Source organism: Aquarana catesbeiana, linkage group LG01, assembly GCF_042186555.1.
Source record: "Aquarana catesbeiana isolate 2022-GZ linkage group LG01, ASM4218655v1, whole genome shotgun sequence".
Lineage (NCBI taxonomy): Eukaryota > Metazoa > Chordata > Amphibia > Anura > Ranidae > Aquarana > Aquarana catesbeiana.
The window spans coordinates 488,854,729-488,873,546 of record NC_133324.1 but is presented as its reverse complement, the minus strand read 5'-3'; the positions used below and the strand labels follow the sequence as shown (position 1 = coordinate 488,873,546).

At 40.4% G+C, this 18,818-nt stretch overlaps 1 protein-coding gene across 3 annotated transcripts in view; it reads right to left on the bottom strand.

Moving 5' to 3' along the window:
• The window catches only part of CPLX1 (complexin 1), a 331,793-nt gene that overhangs the window by 81,457 nt on the left and 231,518 nt on the right, over positions 1-18,818 (bottom strand). For all 3 annotated transcript variants that reach the window (XM_073591884.1, XM_073591878.1, XM_073591892.1), the window contains one exon: positions 17,670-17,845. In XM_073591884.1, coding sequence (XP_073447985.1) covers positions 17,670-17,845 — 176 coding nt within the window. The remainder of the gene's footprint in view (positions 1-17,669; positions 17,846-18,818) is intronic.

Sequence of the window (18,818 nt, the reverse complement as noted above, 5' to 3'; positions counted from 1 at the left end):
TGCTGTCTCTGTGCATTATTCCAAAAGTTCTTTGTGTGGGCCGTTTTTGAGATGAATGCATCAGATCGCACCACTGCTATTTGCAACATATGTCTCAAGCGTATCTCGTGTGGCCAAAACATCTCCCGCTTGGGCACCACATGCTTGACCAGACATATGTTGACCTGCCATGCAGTTCGTTGGCAAGCGTATCTAAAAGACCCACACCAAAGAACAAAGAGGACCTCTCCTTGCTCCTCATCAGCTGAGATCTCCAACCCCACTATACCTTCAGTCCTCTCTGTGTCACAGCCAAGTACTTGTAGGAAATCTGCTTTCGGTATACCGACGTCAGATTGTACCAGGCAAATTTCCCTGCCCCAGCTGCTGCACCACCGAAAGAAGTTCGCTCCCAGCCATCCACATGCCCAGCGGTTGAATGCTAGCTTGGCAAAATTGCTAGCACTTCAACTGCTGCCTTTTCAGTTGGTAGACTCTGCCCCCTTCTGTGAGTTTGTGGAATGTGCGGTTCCTCAGTGGCAGGTACCCAAACACCACTTTTTCTCACGGAAGGCGATTCCAGCTCTCTACCGGGATGTGGAAGGCAATGTCCATGCCTTGCTGGACAGGGCGGTCAGTGGTAAGGTGCATATTACCGCTGACTCATGGTCCAGCAGGCATGGACAGGGACGTTACCTAAGTTTCACCGCGCATTGGGTGACTCTGCTGGCAGCTGGGAAGGATGCAGGACAAGGTGCAGTAGTGTTGGAGGTTGTTCTGCCACCACGCCTCCAAAATGCCACTACTAATGATTGTGACACACCTCTCTCCTCCACCCCCTCCTATTCTTCTTCCTCCATGGCCTCTTCCTGTGCTTTGTCCTCGGAACCAGCGATGCTCCGTAGCCATTCAAGGGGCTACGCAAGTATGGAGGCCAAAAGATGCCATGCGGTGCTTGAGCTGGTGTGCTTGGGGGACAGGAGCCACACTGGGGCAGAGGTTCTGTCAGCTCTGCAGGGGCAGGTTTAGAGGTAGTTGACGCCATGCCAACTTAAGGCAGGAATGGTGGTTTTGCGACAATGGCACCAACCTCCTCTCTGACCTCCGACAGGGACAAATGACCCATGTGCCCTGTTTGGCTCACGTCCTTAACTTGGTGGTGCAGCGGTTCTTGGGCAGGTACCCGGGCTTACAGGATGTCCTGAGGCAGGCCAGGAAAGTCTGTGTGCATTTCCTCCGGTCATATAATGCCAGTGCTCAGCTGGCAGACTTTCAAAAGGAGTTTAACCTGCCCAAGAACCGCCTAATCTGTGACATGCCCACCAGGTGGAACTCAACGTTGGCCATGCTGCAGCAGCTGCACACGCAGCAGAGGGCCATCCATGAGTACCTGTGCGACTATGGCACCAGGACAGGGTCAGGGGAGCTTGTTTTTTTTCCCCACGCCAGTGGGCCATGATCAGGGATGCATGCACTGTCCTGTCACCATTTGAGGAGGCCATGAGGAAGGTGAGCAGTGACAGTGCATGCATCAGTGACACTGTCCCCCTTGTCCACCTGTTGGAGCACACGCTGCGTGGAATAATGGACAGGGCACTTGAGGCAGAACAGAGGCAGGAAGAGGAGGACTTCCTTAGCTCTCAAGGCCCCCTTTATCCAGACAGTGTTCCTGCGTGCCCGCCGATCACACAGGAAGAGGACGAGGAGGAGGAGGATTGTGTCAGTATGGAGGTGGAGCCTGGCACTCAGCATCAGCAGCAGTGTTTAAGGGATCAGTCCCAAGAAACACATGGACTTGTACGTGGCTGGGAGGAGGTGGCTGCGGACCATGTCGTCCTTAGTGACCCAGAGGACTCTGGAACGAATGCCTCAGCAAACCTACGCTGCATGGCCTCCCTGATCCTGCAAAGCCTGCGTAAGGATCCTTGTATTCATGGTATCAAGGAGAAGGACCAATACTGGCTGGCAACCCTCCTTGATCCACGTTACAAGGGTAAGGTTGCAGACCTTATCTTGCCATCGCAGATAGAGCAGAGGATGAAACATCTTCGGGAGGCCTTGCAGAAAGGTCTGTGCAACGCGTTCCCAGAGACTGGGAGGTTACAAACTCCTGTTTCTGGACAACGTGTTGCTGAGGCTTCGGTCAGTCAAAGAAGGAGCGGTGGAGAAGGTGGCCATCTGACCGATGCGTTCAGACAATTTTTTAGTCCGCAGCCCCAAGGTATGATCGGTTCCAGCAACCATCGCCAGCGTCTGTTTTACATGGTGCAGGAACACCTAGGGGCAAGATCAGACTTGGACACCTTTCCCACCGAAAAGCTTCTGGGTTACTGGGTCTTAAGGATGGATCACTGTCCAGAGCTTGCACAGTATGCAATTGAGCTACTGGCCTGTCCTGCATCCAGCGTTCTTTCGGAACGCACATTCAGTGCTGCTGGAGGCTTTGTAACCGATCACAGGGTGCGTCTGTCCACCGACTCGGTCGATCGACTGACCTTCATAAAAATGAATCAGTCTTGGATCACCACCAGCTACCAAGCACCTGATGCTGATGTAACCGAATAATTTTTGTTAAAATCTCAGATCCCTTCAAAGACTGCCTATGCTGATGCTGAGTGACTATCCTGAGTAATTATCCTCTTCCTCCTCAATGATTGTAAGAACATTTTTGGTTCTGGGCGCCGCCACCAGTGCCTAAGGCCCAATTTTTCAGCCCCTGTTTAACAGGGGCGTGTAATTACAATTTTTGATGCAATACTTTGCAGCAGGGCTCGTTTCTGCTTTCCAACTAGAGTATCTGTGAGGGGTTGCAGTGTTGTGGCACCAGCACCAGTGCCTAAGGCCCAAATTTTCAGCCCCTGTTTAACAGGGGCGTGTAATTACAATTTTTGATGCAATACTTTGCAGCAGGGCTCGTTCCTGCATTCCAACTAGAGTATCTGTGAGGGGTTGCAGTGTTGTGGCACCAGCACCAGTGTCTAAGGCCCAATTTTTCTGCCCCTGTTCAACAGGGGCATGTAATTACAATTCTTGATCTAATATTTCACAGCAGGGCCCGTTTCTGCACCCACCAAGAGCGAGTGAGGACTTACAGAGTTGTGGCACCAGCAGCACCACCACCACCAAAGGCCCAATTTTTCTGCCCCTGTTCAACAGGGGCATGTAATTACAATTCTTGATCTAATATTTCACAGCAGGGCCCTGTGAGGGCTTACAGTGTTTTGCCCACAACAACACCTAAGGCCCAAATTTCTGCTGAGTATATAGGGCAGGCCCCTACTTTCAAACATCCAACTTACAAACGACTCCTACTTGCAAACGGAAGGAGACAACAGGAAGTGAGATGAAATCTACCCCTAGGAAGGGAAATTCTCTCCTGTAAGAGTTAATATGGGAAAAACATTTCTCCTTTCCACTGATACTTTATCATCAATCCTTGTTTCACAAAAAACCCCAAATTTTCAAAAAACATTTGTCATTGGGACAAAAAGTGAGGTGAAATCTTCTGAAGAGGAGCACAGACAGCAAAACAAGTTCAAAATTACAAACAGATTCTACTTACCAACAAACCTACAGTCCCTGTCTTTTTTGCACTGCCTGTATACTGCTGTTCAGAGTACAGAGCCTGTATACTGCTGTTTCCTTTTTTAATTTGGGTGCGGGGTTCCCCTTAATATCCATACAAGACCCAAAGGGCCTGGTAATGGACTGGGGGGTACCCATACTGTTTGTCTCACTGATTTTCATCCATATTGCCAGGACCCGACATTACATTAAAGCCGCAAGCAGTTTTAAATTACTTTTTTTCCTTTTAAAATGACATTTTGTGCAGGGACTGTTCTAAGCACGGGAAACACGTGCCACTTTACAGGCATACTATAGACACCGCCCAGATACGATATTTAAAGGAATAATTCACTTTTTTTTTACTTTAAGCATCATTAAAATCACTGCTCCCGAAAAAACTGACGTTTTTAAAAGTTTTTTTTGCATTGATACATGTCCCCTGGGGCAGGACCCGGGTCCCCAAACCCTTTTTAGGACAATACCATGCAAATTAGCCTTTAAAATGAGCACTTTTGATTTCGAACGTTCGAGTCCCATAGACGTCAATGGGGTTCTAACATTCGTGCAAATTTTCAGTCCGTTCGCAGGTTCTGGTGCGAACCGAACCGGGGGGTGTTCGGCTCATCCCTACCCCTGGGTAATCCCCACAATCTATGCTGACTAGACTCATAAATTATAAAGAAGATAGCATGGCTACTGTATTGAAGGGATTACACAGGCCCAGAAGCTAATGAACATTATGAAACCTTAGAAGTAAATTAGAATAAGAGGCCAATGTGTTCACTAAGGCATGTTGTGCTCTAGTGAAATATTAAAAAAGTTGTTTTTAACCGATTCCTGACCGCCTCACGCAGATATACTGTGGCAGAAGGGCACGTACAGGCAGATTAGCATACCTGTACGTTGCCCTTTAAGAGGTTCGTGCCGCCGTGAGCTCCGCGACCGAGATCGCGGGTCCCGCGGACCCGATGTCCGCGGTGATACCCGCGACCATCTCACGGTGAGGAAGAATGGGGAGTTGCTACTATAAGCAAGCATCTTCCCGTTCTGCCTAATGACACTGTAACTGATCTCTGCTCCCTGTGATCAGGAGCGGTGATCAGTGTAGTGTCACACACAGTCCCGCCCCCCACAACTAAAAACACTCGCTAGAACACACTTAACCCCTACAGTGCCACCTAGTGGTAAATCCCTTCACTGCCAGTGACATTTTTACAGTAATCAATGCAATTTTTTAGCATTGATCGCTGTACTAATGCCAATGGTCCTAGAAATGTGTCAAAATTGTCCGATGTGTCCGCCATAATGTCGCAGTCATGATAAAAATCGCTGATCGCCGCCATTACTAGTAAAAAAAAATTATCAATAAAAATGCCATAAAACTATCCCCTATTTTGTAGACGCTATAACTTTTGCGCAAACCAATCAACAAACGCTTATTGCGATTTTTTACCAAAAATATGTAGAAGAATATGTATCGCCCTAAACTGAAGAAAAAAATGTTTTTTAAAATATTTTTTGAGGAGATTTATTATAGCAAAAAGTAAAAAATAATGCATTTTTTTTCAAAATCGACGCTATATTTTTGTTTATAGCGCAAAAAATAAAAACCACAGAGGTGATCAAATACCACCAAAAGAAAGCTCTATTTGTGGGAAAAAAGTGGCTTAAAAAAGTTATTGTACTATAGAAGTAATTTTCAATATTTTTAAATCTGCAGCATTCATTTAATTTATACTTGGTGATCCTGCTTAAACTTTCATGTCATAAGGTCACAACTTTCCCAATTGTACTCCTGACTTTTAGATGGAGGCTAGGAATGACAGGCATGGTCCACTATTGTTACTAAGGAAATACACACTCTGAGAATGTCCTGCGACCATCACTGGAGTGCATAAAGGAAGGATATGACTGCAAAGAGGCTGTAGATCAGTAGCACTGAGATGCAGTGATGATTGAAAAAAGATGAAAATATATTTTTTTGTTATTTAAAAATTGAGATGTTTATTATACACAGTGCATAATGTAATTTCAGTTAGGGTTACTATCTACTTTAAAAATAAAACATTTTTTAGCTTTCGAATAAACCAAAAATTTGGATTCTTGTATATTTATGCTTTCACATTCCTATTTTGAACAAATACATCATTATATGTGCTATTTCTTTGTATTTTCTTTTTAATTTATTTTATTTATTTTCAATTTTGTTTTAGTTAGCCATAAAATTGTAATTTATTATTGGAACCTTCATAAACCAGCCTGACTTTGTTTCATTCCCACCAACTGCTATTTCTCTCTATCTTTATTGAGTTTAAATAAATCCCTTTAAATTAGCTTGGGTTGAACTATTAAAGGAAGATGGACAATGTTTATTACACAAAAGTTTACGAAATGGCTGATGGTGCACACAAATGATGTACTTTACTCTGGAACAAAAATAAATTAAAAGCAGCATGTAACCAGAGGAATGAAATATGTTTCAATTAACATAACAATCGTTCCAGCAAAATATCAATTTACATTTAGATAAGGTAATACATTGTTTATTTTTTGACACTCATTTTCTCTAGATGTAGAACTAATATGATTTAATGTATTTTCAGTCTTTTGTTAAAAAAAGAAACAAAAAAAAAGTATATACCTTAATGTGAACAAAGAAGAACACATTGTTAAAATGCTACAACTTAACATAATATAAAACCTAAATTTGATGATCACGGTACACTCATCAAGGTATACACATGGCAACTAAATATAAATACAGCAATCACTTCTTTAGTTCGAATTGATGTGGCTCTTAATGGTTCACAATAAAAATAAATGAAGGAGAAAATGTTTCAGGGAGATTTTGCAGTAAGTAGACACGTTTAACAAAAGAGTAAAAAGTGTAACAATGACTTGAAAGTAGCTGTGGCCCATAAATAAATAAAAATATATATATATATATCCGCTAACTGAACAGATTACTGTAAGTTAAAATTTGTTGCTCTACTTTATACTTCGCTGTTACATTTTACACTACTTTACTGAATAAACCTGATTATGTGGCTTCATGAAATATAAAAATATTATCATTTAGGCAGATATGCTACAAAAGTAAAGTACCCACAGCAAACAGACTTCAATTGTTACTTATTTTATTGGCTGCTATGGGTTACTGTACTTTGTACTTCAGCTTTGCTTTTAGCGCTGGCTTATTGAAGAAACCTAGTCTTTTTTTTTCTTTTGTCAGGGAAGTGATTATAATAGCAGATGAAAGCTAAGGTCTCAAACTCACTAAGATAGACAGAAGTTTTCCAGGAACAGATTCTGCTCAAGCTTAAAGAAAAATTATATATATATATATATATATATATATATATATATATATATATATATATATATATATATATATGAACACTGTGTTAGAAAATAATCCAAAATTAGACTAAATCGTCACACTAGACAGCGTTAATGTTGAGCAACTAAAACATGTGGCCAACAACACATGCAAAGGAAAATCCTATAACAGAAAGTCCCTTAGGAGAAAGTCCCTTATGAAGGGCAGTGTTGTAAAGTTCAGGGTGTAGTTCACAAATATTAATCAGGTGATCATGAAAACATTCCTCACCAAAATTGGGGAGTAATAAAGCATTCAGAATAAAAATCTTTGCCAGCAGCTATTCTGAATGCTTTATTACTCCCCAATTTTGGTGAGTTTAACCCCCTAGGGGGGGAGTGCTTGCACCGGGTGGATTTCCTAGTGATCGGTGGAAGGTGCATGCTGAGGAATGTTTTCATGATCACCTGATTAATATTTGTGAACTACACCCTGAACTTTACATCACTGCCCTTTATAAGGGACTTTCTCCTAAGGGACTTTCTGTTATAGGATTTTCCTTTGCATGTGTTGATGACCACATGTTTTAGTTGCTCAACATTAGCGCTGTCTAGTGTGACGATTTAGTCTAATTTTGGATTATTTTCTAACACAGTGTTCATATTTACGTATTTTGTTTGAGACAGCTGCTCTGCCTTATCCCTGGTTTTCTCTCTGCTTAACCGCAAAGTGGATTCTAACTTTATTTAAGAATGGCCTTGAATATTTATATTGCAAAATAATAGTATATATAAACAATCCAAGTAAACATACACTACAAACAGCGCTATTGTTGGGCAAAAAACATATATATAAATATCATGCGGCCAACTACGCACAAAAGTGATTAAACAGAGAGGTACAGAGTCTGTGAGGTGATCAGGGAAATGTCCATAAGTGATAATACAGCTGAATCGCAGTGTGCACCTTCCACCGGTCAGTAGGATTTCACCCTGTGTTAACACTCTCCCCCTAGGGGGTCAAACTCACCAAAACTGCAAGTTAAATAAGCCTCCAAGAGAAGAAGATCTCCTAATCACATCTCCCTCAGCACCACTCCAGGGGGTTCAGGGGGGGGGTCACAACTCCAAACAAATAGATGACTCCTCTCTGGTGCTGACCCCCACACCAGAGAGGAGTCATCTATTTGTTTGGAGTTGTGACCCCCCCCTGAACCCCCTGGAGTGGTGCTGAGGGAGATGTGATTAGGAGATCTTCTTCTCTTGGAGGCTTATTTAACTTGCAGTTTTGGTGAGTTTGACCCCCTAGGGGGAGAGTGTTAACACAGGGTGAAATCCTACTGACCGGTGGAAGGTGCACACTGCGATTCAGCTGTATTATCACGTATGGACATTTCCCTGATCACCTCACAGACTCTGTACCTCTCTGTTTAATCACTTTTGTGCGTAGTTGGCCGCATGATATTTATATATATGTTTTTTGCCCAACAATAGCGCTGTTTGTAGTGTATGTTTACTTGGATTGTTTATATATACTATTGTTTTGCAATTTTATGATTTTTTAAACGGCTGCTGCCTCTTAGATCACTTAGTGTAGAAACTGAGTGTTTTTACCTCCCCCATTCTCTAGTTCTGCTCTCTTAATTTTGGACATTGACTTATCCTTCTGGCGCTGAGTGGTGTGCTGCAGGCCCGAGCAAACCTCTTCTTTGAATATTTATATAGCTGCAAAGTAATGTTTATTCACATTTATGCACTTTTGAATGTTCATTAATATCTGTCTTTATTCATCTGTATTTTGGATCAGCATAGTGACCTGGCGCTGAGTAGTGTTTCTGCAGGCCTGGTGAAACACTTGTAGTTTTTATTTCTCTATATATCTATATATATCTATATATATATATAGATATATATATATATTTTTTTTTTTTTTTTTTTTTACATATACTGTATATGTAAATAGATGGAATTAATGTTAATAATCCTATTAATGCATTTGTGTTTTAAATGTTTCCGGCCTGTAGGCTGGGCTGTATAAACATAGCCTCTTGTGGAAATAGATTGGTTTCCTTTAAAAGTTATTTCAGTGGCTCTACAGTTGCCTGTAGTTTCCACCACCAGGCTCTCCCATTCCACCTAGGATCCCAAGATCTGGGTTGGAGGAAGTGTAAAAAAGAATTAAATAAAATATATACTGTAATATAATTTACACTAAAAAAATAAAGTTCCCCTGTTCCCCAGCACACATACAATTAAAGTGCCCCTGTTCCCCAGCACACATACAATTAAAGTGCCCCTGTTCCCCGAGCACACATATAATTAAAGTGCCCCTGTTCCCCAAGCACACATACAATTAAAGTGCCCCTGTTCCCCAACACACATGCAATTAAAGTGCCCCTGTTCCCCGAGCACACATATAATTAAAGTGCCCCTGTTCCCCAAGCACACATACAATTAAAGTGCCCCTGTTCCCCAAGCACACATACAATTAAAGTGCCCCTGTTCCCCAAGCACACATACAATTAAAGTGCCCTTGTTCCCCAAGCACACATACAATTAAAGTGCCCCTGTTCCCCAAGCACACATATAATTAAAGTGCCCCTGTCCCCCAAGCACACGTACAGTAGATCCCATGCACATATGTAAATGGTGATTGCACCATACATGTGAGGTATCGCTGCAAATGTCAGAGTGAGAGTAATACATCTTAGTGCCAGAGCTCATGTTTTACTCTAAACTGGCAACCTGAAAAGGCTTTTAAAATGTTACCTAATAACATTTTTAGGTCCTATTGTTTGTTGCCTTTTTAAAGGTATTCAAAATTTTAAATGGGGTATAGGTGTAGCACTATAGAAAGATCATATTCAAAAAGTCCATACGTTGAACCATAAAAAAATTTCCAGGTTTTAGGTAATCTGAATCAGTTCATAATAAATCTCTGTAGACGTAAAAGGAGAAAGAGCCCATCACCATCACCCAAACACACTGGCCCTTATCGTCAGCAAGTGGGTTAAACAGCATAGCATTATTAGATGGTGTCCACAAAGAAATGCCTCTCATTGCCCAGAGCTCCTCACTCCATTGATAAACCCAGAATTGTGGTAAATGCTGTTAGCCAGAATGGTTATGCCAAAAAGGTACACTCTGGAATTGCAGCAGGATATTTAAGTATACATCTGAATGAAAAAAGATGAATTCATTGCGCAAACATCGCAAATAGGAAAAAATTTATTCAGCACAAGTTCACAAATAAAAACTCACACATGAAAAGTAAGTTAAAAGCAGATAAGTACTAAGTACATTTCTAAGTACATTTCTAGCAAAAAAAGAAGCAGATTTTACCAGATATGTGAGAAATGTCAACATTTGCCTGGACAGCAAGTGCTTAATAACCTTGTTGCTCTTTATAATTTGTAAATATATATACACACAGGGGGAAGCCATATTTGCTTGTTACAGAGAAAGGCTTTCCTCTGCTTCCTGACTGTGGTTTGCTGATTCTCTTATGCCAATAGACTCCCTACAGGCTCAATGTCACCTTAACAAGGTCATGCTAAGTGAAAGTTCACTGAGCTTAGTAAATAAGATGACGCTGAGCTCACTTCAACCTACCAATCATGTGCTAGCAAAAATCCATTTTTTTTTGCTTAATTTTCCTTGCAAATGCTTGGGTACACAAGCCAAACATGCATTTACTATTATTCACGTTACAAAGTGAACAAACATTTTCCAAAGTGGGCATTCACTCTGCAAAGTAAAATCTCTACTCTTTTAGTAAATCAACCCAAAAGTGATCTTTGCCATGGCTCGGTTAGGGTACATGTACCCTTTTTTATGTAAAGCATGATGTACTGTAATAGTGGTCCTCTTTAATGTGGCTCTTCCTGTCAGGGGCTAAGTCTGCTGGCTCTTTGACTCTGGTCTCTCATGGACCAAAGCATCACTTATCTGTTTTGCCACTTCAGTCTTTTAACTATTGGAATTGTCACAGTTCTGCATAACTGTATTGCAGTTGCAGTGAGTCTTAGGGTGATTGGCCAGCTCTTCCTGTTTCCTTGCCAGGTTATTGTGCTCCATGCATAATCCTGCCTGCTATCCTCTGATACCTTTATTGCTACTTGTTACTGACCTTGGCTTGTGATCTCAAAGCTGATTCTCTGTTGCCTACACTGACCCCAGCTTATGACCTCAATGCTAATTCTCTGCTGCCTGATTTAGGACCCCGGAAGTGATCTGGACTACTTGATTTCTTCCTCACTAAGAGATGTTCCTAGCCTGAACTTTATGGCCACTGGTCTCCACTCTCTACAGGTACATTCCTAACGCTTCCCTTAGTGTTCTGTGTATTACAGAAAACAGAAATTAAATTGCAGTATCCATCATTGTGTCTTCTGCTGCCCATTCAATGTATGATCAGAGCAATCTAGGGATATACTTGGAACAGCAGGCATTCTCTTATGTAATGGAGAGGGATGATTGTAAAAAGAAAGAAATGTCACTGATCTTAGGCAATTTATATTAGTATAAGAAAGGTATACAGTAAAATACCAAGGAATCCACATGATATTCTTTAGTGCTTCTAAAAGGATTTAGGTGCTGTTAAAACAGGTAAAGTCCAAATGAACGATGCATACTAGCCCATTATGCTTTTACTTTGCAGGGGAAAAAAGAGGAAGTAAAACCCATCAGGGTTTACTTCCTCTATAAGACTTGCTGTACAGTGCCCTACTGCATTAAACCTGTGTTTGTTTGAAGCCTTGCTGAATAAACATTCAGGACAAGCCTGCTTTGACTGTTCCTAGGTGTCCCTGCCTGATAATAGGTTTTTTGCTCCCAACACCAAGTGAGTCTGTCCCCTTACAATAAATATATATGAAAGGGTAATTTAAAAAAAAAATTAACAGACAAATAAAGGTGCTTTCTTAGCGAGCCAACAGATTTACAATTTTCCAAATTTGTCATAAAAAATAAAAGATGCCATATTTTCTTATGCTCCAGTATTTATAAATGAGCCGCATAATCATTTAGCACTATAAGCAAAAAAACTATCATGAATAATAGCTCTCACTGTTCTATTAATCAATAATGCATCTGACATAGAGCCAAGACAGTATACTGCAGTTCCTGTAATTCCTATTAGTGAAATATCATGAATATATTTATAGCTGTATTATTATTTAAACACTTGACAATGCTATTCTTCACACAACATAGATGGAGCAATTGAAAGCTCTGTAATTGAAGCTGCATTCCAGCATCACACTTCCTTCGACAGGGATCTATGACTGTGATTTTCCTAGTAGTCCACCTACTTTGCATACACTACAAATTAAATTCTCAAAAACTAATCTTTTCTAGAGAGCAGCTTAGAGCAGGTATTAAAATGAAACTTTTGTTCTGTCTGACAAGGTGCTTAAATCATTGCTCTGTTGCTTAGTCACTCCTCTGTGTATTGGACAGAATAAGTGTTAATCAATCCCTTCGGGGAAGAGAAAAAGATAAACAAATAGGCAAAATCAATGTGTAAGCTCTCCATTTTGTTTCTTTGGAATAGGTTTCTTCCACTGAATTTTGCTGACTGATCATTAAATAATGGAAAAAAAATCCACCTTATATGTATGTCATTCATATGTTTTTTGAAAATAATAGGTCCTAAAATGTCTATAGTTGAAATGCTGAACATGTTTTTGTTTAATGCTAAGTATTGTTTGATTTTAAACAAGCATATTTGTGCCTTTGTTAATGAGGGCTTGTAAGCATATAAATGGAGAGATGTCACATCCACACTGCCTTTGTGCAGCCCCTAAATGCTATAAGTGCCAGTTACAGGAAAGTTGTTCTGTGGCCAATTGGCACAAAATTCAGAAAAGTGAAGAGTTTTCTTTATTTGAAAAATGCATCACTCTAAAATGAAAAATAAATAAATCTGGCAACCCTCAATTGTTTTCAATCCAAGTCTGCAGTGCACTTTACAAATATAATTTTCATTCCTACACTGTCTTTAACTTTATAGACAATAGCCAATGTCCATTGGTGCAAATTTAGCATTCAACCTTAAAACTGAACTTTAGGCAGATAAAAAAATTATGTAAATGCATCTCTACATTTATTATATCAATAAAGGTATTTTCCAAATACTAGCAGTGTAAGTACTTGAATTACCTTTGGCAGCAGACTGAATTTTACTTACAATCTCTTGTACAGCAGAGCTCAGTTTGAGGGAGGGAGAAGCAGCACAAAGAAAGACACAGATATTAACTTGTCAGTTTGCTGCTTCTCTTTACTGTCTAGTCAAGGGTTAGGGGTTGGGAGGTGCCATGTAAGAGAAAAATCAGGTTTTCTCTGCCACACAGGGCTTTGCTGTATGGCAATGCTGTGTAAACCTCAGGACTGACTGCACAGAAATAAAAATCCATTGGCAGATAAATCAGCTATGATATGTGTATTTCATCTGTGTATGCATTTGTTTGCCTTGAGTTCAGCTTTAAGTCACTAACCCAGAACAAGTATGTACCTGATGGACCTCAGTCTTGTTTCAACCTTACTTACAATGTAGCTATGAATGCTGCATTTTTGTCATTCTTTGATATCCTCAAGTTATATACTGTTATTATTTGTACTAAACACAGCACTATACTGTATTTATATAGTAAATGTGCAAATAAGAAGATGTACAATCTTAGTTATTTATGCATTTAACTGCATAATAATGTTTCTATAAGGCAGCATACTGTATATATGCTATAATTTCTTAGTTCACACAGTTAAAAGAAGTAAATGCTTCTCCAGCATAAAATGATTATTTGTGTGAAACTGGACCAAACTATTTGTAAACTGTTATATTTATGGAAATTTTTTCAATGTTAGGTTAAAAAAAAATTGCCCTTGTATTCTTTTGAAAAATATAAAACAGGTAAGCATGCAAAGTAAAGCAACCTGTACGCACCTTCTAATAGCTGCAAAATAAAATCTTAAAGATTGGGTATTTCTTCTAGTGATGAAGAGATGATAGAAGAGGTAGATAGAGATAAGAGACTAGCTGACACTCATTTCATAGGTAGATAAAACCTAAAGCTATCGCCAGACAATCTGCATAATGATCTAGTGTCATTCAAAGAAAATGATGTAAAGCAGTCAAATGGAGAAGAAAATTTAAAAGACCATCTGAGTGGAGTAGAAAATGAGTTACTGTTATAAAAGGGATAACCTAGAAAATAGGCTGCAGGATAATAACTTTTCAAAACTCAGACTAAGGAGACTCTGTGTACAATGGATATTATTAATTTTGGGATAATACAATAATGAGCCTATTAATTATGAGAAAGTAAGTTAGAAAGTGCAAAGTGGATTGAACTAAATTCAATACAGAAGGATAAGAAAAAGATAACTTTGTTAAGCATAAATGCTGACAATAAAGAGAATATTAGGGCTGGCTATACATTAATAAATTTTCTTTCCAACCACGGTGTGAACAAGTTGATGGGGAAATCCCTTCTGCTGTGCTATTGTATTCTAACAACGAGAGGTTTACCCACATTATTGATTAGTGCTGCTGGCTATCGCACAAAAAACCCAGACAGGCTGCCCATAGATGGATTGAAATTCTTCCAGGTACTGCTGAACCAGCTGAATTTTGAACAGTCTATGGCTGACTTTAGAAGTGATCCTAGTCTATTCGCCCAGTTGGTATCAAAATAAAAAATCTTTCATTTTGCCCAGTTAGATAACTTGGAGGTAAACCAGTTTGAATTTTGCTGGCTTATGAATGTCAATCTACCTGCTGTGACCTTTCTCTCCCACAGTTCATGAGGTGCAAAACATGCATTTCAGTTTACATTATTGATAAGTGTAAGGCCATGTTTTACACAGAATTATATATTGTGACAGTGCTAGTTCCTGCCACGGTGTGAGTTTAGGTAATGGATATAGGAATGACACAAAGTTTGCACTAAGGCAGGGTGCGAGGCTCTGGCGTGTTTATTGTGAGCGGAGAAAACTATGTGTTTATAGGTTCTGTACTCCCTGATTAAGGCCTGGAGCTTGAAGGCTTCAAAGAGATTTGGAAGGGACAGAAACTTCAATCCTGTGTCCAGGCCTTACCTAGAGACATGCAGACCATGTGCAGGAGGGATGTGTGTTCCTGCCATGAGACTGCACATTATGTAGGGTGGATTCCTTGCCCACAGGACTGGGAGAATTTGGACAGCTGCATGAATCTGTGGCAAACGAGAAAGCTGAAGTGGCTAGCGAGTCCAGGGGGTATGGAAGGAGTCCATAAATCTTTGAAAGAGAGAGAGAACCCAGGGTGTGAGGATAACTCTGTCTAGAGGCCAGGAGTTGGTCTATGTAGGGAGGTGCTGTAACAATAGCCTGAATGACTCAGGAGAGCAAGAGAGCTGGGTCTGAAGTAACAGTGCTGCTGAAGTATAGCCTGGTGGCTTAGCATTTTTTGTGGGCTGTTTTGCTAATACTGCTTATTGAACCCGAAGCCCCTGCATGGGAAAATACTGGCATGAGAAACGTTGTATTTCTTTTTTTGTTTGCTTTTCCTTCTAATATATATGGGTGGAAAGCACTTGAACTGCAGTTCAGACGCCTGCTTTTACACACACATGAACTTTAATGGCATCTCAAGCTTAGTTCGTTGGTTTCAATATTGAGTTGGCCCACCCTTTGCAGCTATAACAGCTTCAACTCTTCTGGGAAGGCTGTTCACAAGGTTTAGGAGTGTGTCTATGGGAATTTTTGACCATTCTTTCAGAAGCGCATTTGTGAGGTCATGCACTAATGTTGGACGAGAAGGCCTGGCTTGCAATCTCTGCTCTAATTAACCCTGAATGTGTTCTATTGGCTTCAGTTCATCTCAGTCTGATTAATATACCCTTCAGTAGTATTCCTGAAGGCATCTGCTAAATGATCACGCGCATTCATACATTTACCTAAAATTGAATTAAATCTGCATGAAAACCCTAGAGTATATTCAGACTGAGATAGTCATAGATCAAAAACAGGAAGAGAACAAATACAGCCCAGCGCTCAGGATGTGTTAAAAAACTAACTGCAACAGACATAAAAAATATATATTGATTTAATAAACAAATAAAAACGGTAGTTTGATAGTGGTAACTAATGAATGTTAGAACCACAATGTGTACAATATATGTAGAAAAGCTGTTGCAGAGAGCACCACAGTAAGACAGAATTAAAAAACAATAACCAAAAATTATTACACAGATAAAAGGTAATGCATTTACATAATAACATGTGAAAGGCACTCGCAATAGTGGACAGTCAGCTCTCTAATGACAGGAGACCAGCACAGGAGATTCGTCCAAAAAAAAAAAAAAAAAACCTCAACACAAGGCAATGGGTAGGATGACAAGAGTGAAGTATAGAACTTCGAGCAAGTGACAATGGGTAGAGTGATGGAAGCAGGAGGACGTGGAGAGAAGACACTAACAGCCTACCCGTGGTGAAGGGAGTCTAACCTCATGTGGGGGAGCTTGCCGGCTCCGGTGAACTGTCGGGTGGCTGTGGTGTTCGGGGAGATTAGAGGACTGTAGCCTCATGCAGGGGGGCTCGCCGGCTCCAGTAAGCTGTCGGGTGGCTGTGAAGTTAGACGAGCCGACGCTCTGTCATGCGGAGAACAGCCCGGCTGGAGTTCTGCGGCGACAGCTGATGACATCAGCACGGGGAGAGCCACTGGGATGTCAGCAGGTGAAACACTGAACCGCTGCGTCTCCAGATGGTGTCTCCACAGGGGTGAACGCTCCTCAGTAGGACCTGGTGTCACTACCCAACAGTCAACGCTGAACCTGAGGACTTGATGAGGGGAAAGTGGAAGAGCCGGCAGGCTGATGGAGCTCACATCAGCCTGGAGGGCCTCAGACTCCTCAAAGAAGCGCAGAGTCAGTAAAAGTAGAAAAGTGAAGCAAAATAAAAACTGGTCAAAAATCATCTGCCAAGGAAGGGATATGGAGGATGATGTTGCTGGGGTAACCACTGTTAGCTATTGTGAAAGCTATGCAGGGATGGTGTCACTTGCTCCAAGTTCTATACTTCACTCTTGTCATCCTACCCATTGCCTTGTGTTGAGGTTTTTGTTTTTTTGTTTTTTTTTGTTTTTTTTTTTGGACGAATCTCCTGTGCTGGTCTCCTGTCGTTAGAGAGCTAACTGTCCAGTATTGCAAGTGCCTTTCACATGTTATTATGTAAATGCATTACCTTTTATCTGTGTAATAATTTTTGGTTATTGTTTTTTAATTCTGTGTTACTGTGGTGCTCTCTGCAACAGCTTTTCTACATATATTGTACACATTGTGGTTCAATCATTCATTAGTTACCACTATCAAACTACCGTTTTTATTGGTTTATTAAATCATTATATATTTTTTATGTCTGTTGCAGTTAGTTTTTTAACACATCCTGAGCGCTGGGCTGTATTTGTTCTCTTCCTGTTATGATCTGTATCCACCAGCTAGGGTTGGTCCAGCTGCACGGGGTGTCCTTTTTCCTTTTTCTTTTTCTTTTTTTCTTCCCTCCATTTTTCTATATAGATTATGGTGTCTATTTACACAATGTCTGACACCTGGCTTGATAGTTATATATGAGTCAGGCATCACACGTCCTATATAGAGCACTCCAGGTAGCCCACCATTGGCGCTGGGTTTTTATTGTGTTTTTTTATAGATCAAAAACAATTTACATACACAAAATTTTTAATTGTAATATTCTAGTTATTAAACAAATCAAAATTTTCTCGGTGTAGTCTGTTCACTTCTAAAATAGTAAAATTTTCTGCTCACCTTATCGCGGATACCTTGCCTCATTACTTCTCTCTCAGCCTCCATCTTTGAATATTTTGCTTTCCTTTCCTCTTCTTGTTGGCGAAGAGCTTCCTGCTGCTCCTCCATTTTCTTTTGTGCATCTGGATCTTTCTCTTCATCCCCCCCAAGCATTTTTCCCATGTCTTTTGTAGCACCTATAAGATAAAGTGAGAATGCTTATGACCTGCTTAAATAGAAATAGGTATAACATACCGTACATGTGTACTACTATGCAACAATTTGTTTATGGCATATGTAAATAAAGAAATCAGAACATACAGTGCGGTAGCCAATTCAGAGGTATGCTGTGTGCACACAGGACACCACATGCTGAGAAAAAGAATAAAAAAAAATATACCTGTTTCAACTTACAAACAAATTCAACTTAAGAACAAACCTACAGACCCTATCTTGTTTGTAACCCGGGGACTGCCTGTAATTATTTTTCTTTATTGGCTCCCTGGCAAGTGTGCTGGAGAAATGTTTGTTATGTTGTATGCCTAGCCAGTTTTGGAGTGGCTGTCACTGACTGTAAATCAGATGCAGATCAAAATCCTCTCAACAGCGTATGTTGTGTCAAGTGAGGCATGTTATTGATTGGCACATTTACTGGAAGACTTTACAGCTTCCTGCATTTAGTATGATAAGGTACATTCTTAATGTTACCATGGTTCTATATTAGTTTTGGCACAAGTAAGACATCAGAAGTTGGGGAGGCCCTGGAGCAAGCAGTGTTCTGGTTAGGCAGGTGGCTACTGCACTTTATGATAAATCAGGTCTGAGTAAATATCTTGGCTAGTTTAGAACAGAAATACAGAGAGTTACAATAAAACAAGTAAAGGAAATAGATCAAAAGTCAATGGAAAAAACTCCTATCTCTACAATTATTATCCAAGGTGCATTTTATCATCTCCGAGACCTTTCTATATTCGCACAAGTCTAATCCCACAGTATTCTACAACAGGCATATGAAATGATAGCCTTCAGGATACCAATAATTTTTAATGTCTCTATGATTGCTTCAATTCACCTGACATCCATACAGGAGATGGAGAGAATTTGCTTGCAAACCCCAGGTCAAAAAGATCAATGCTGTTCAGTGTTGCAACCTTTACTTCTTGAAATCTA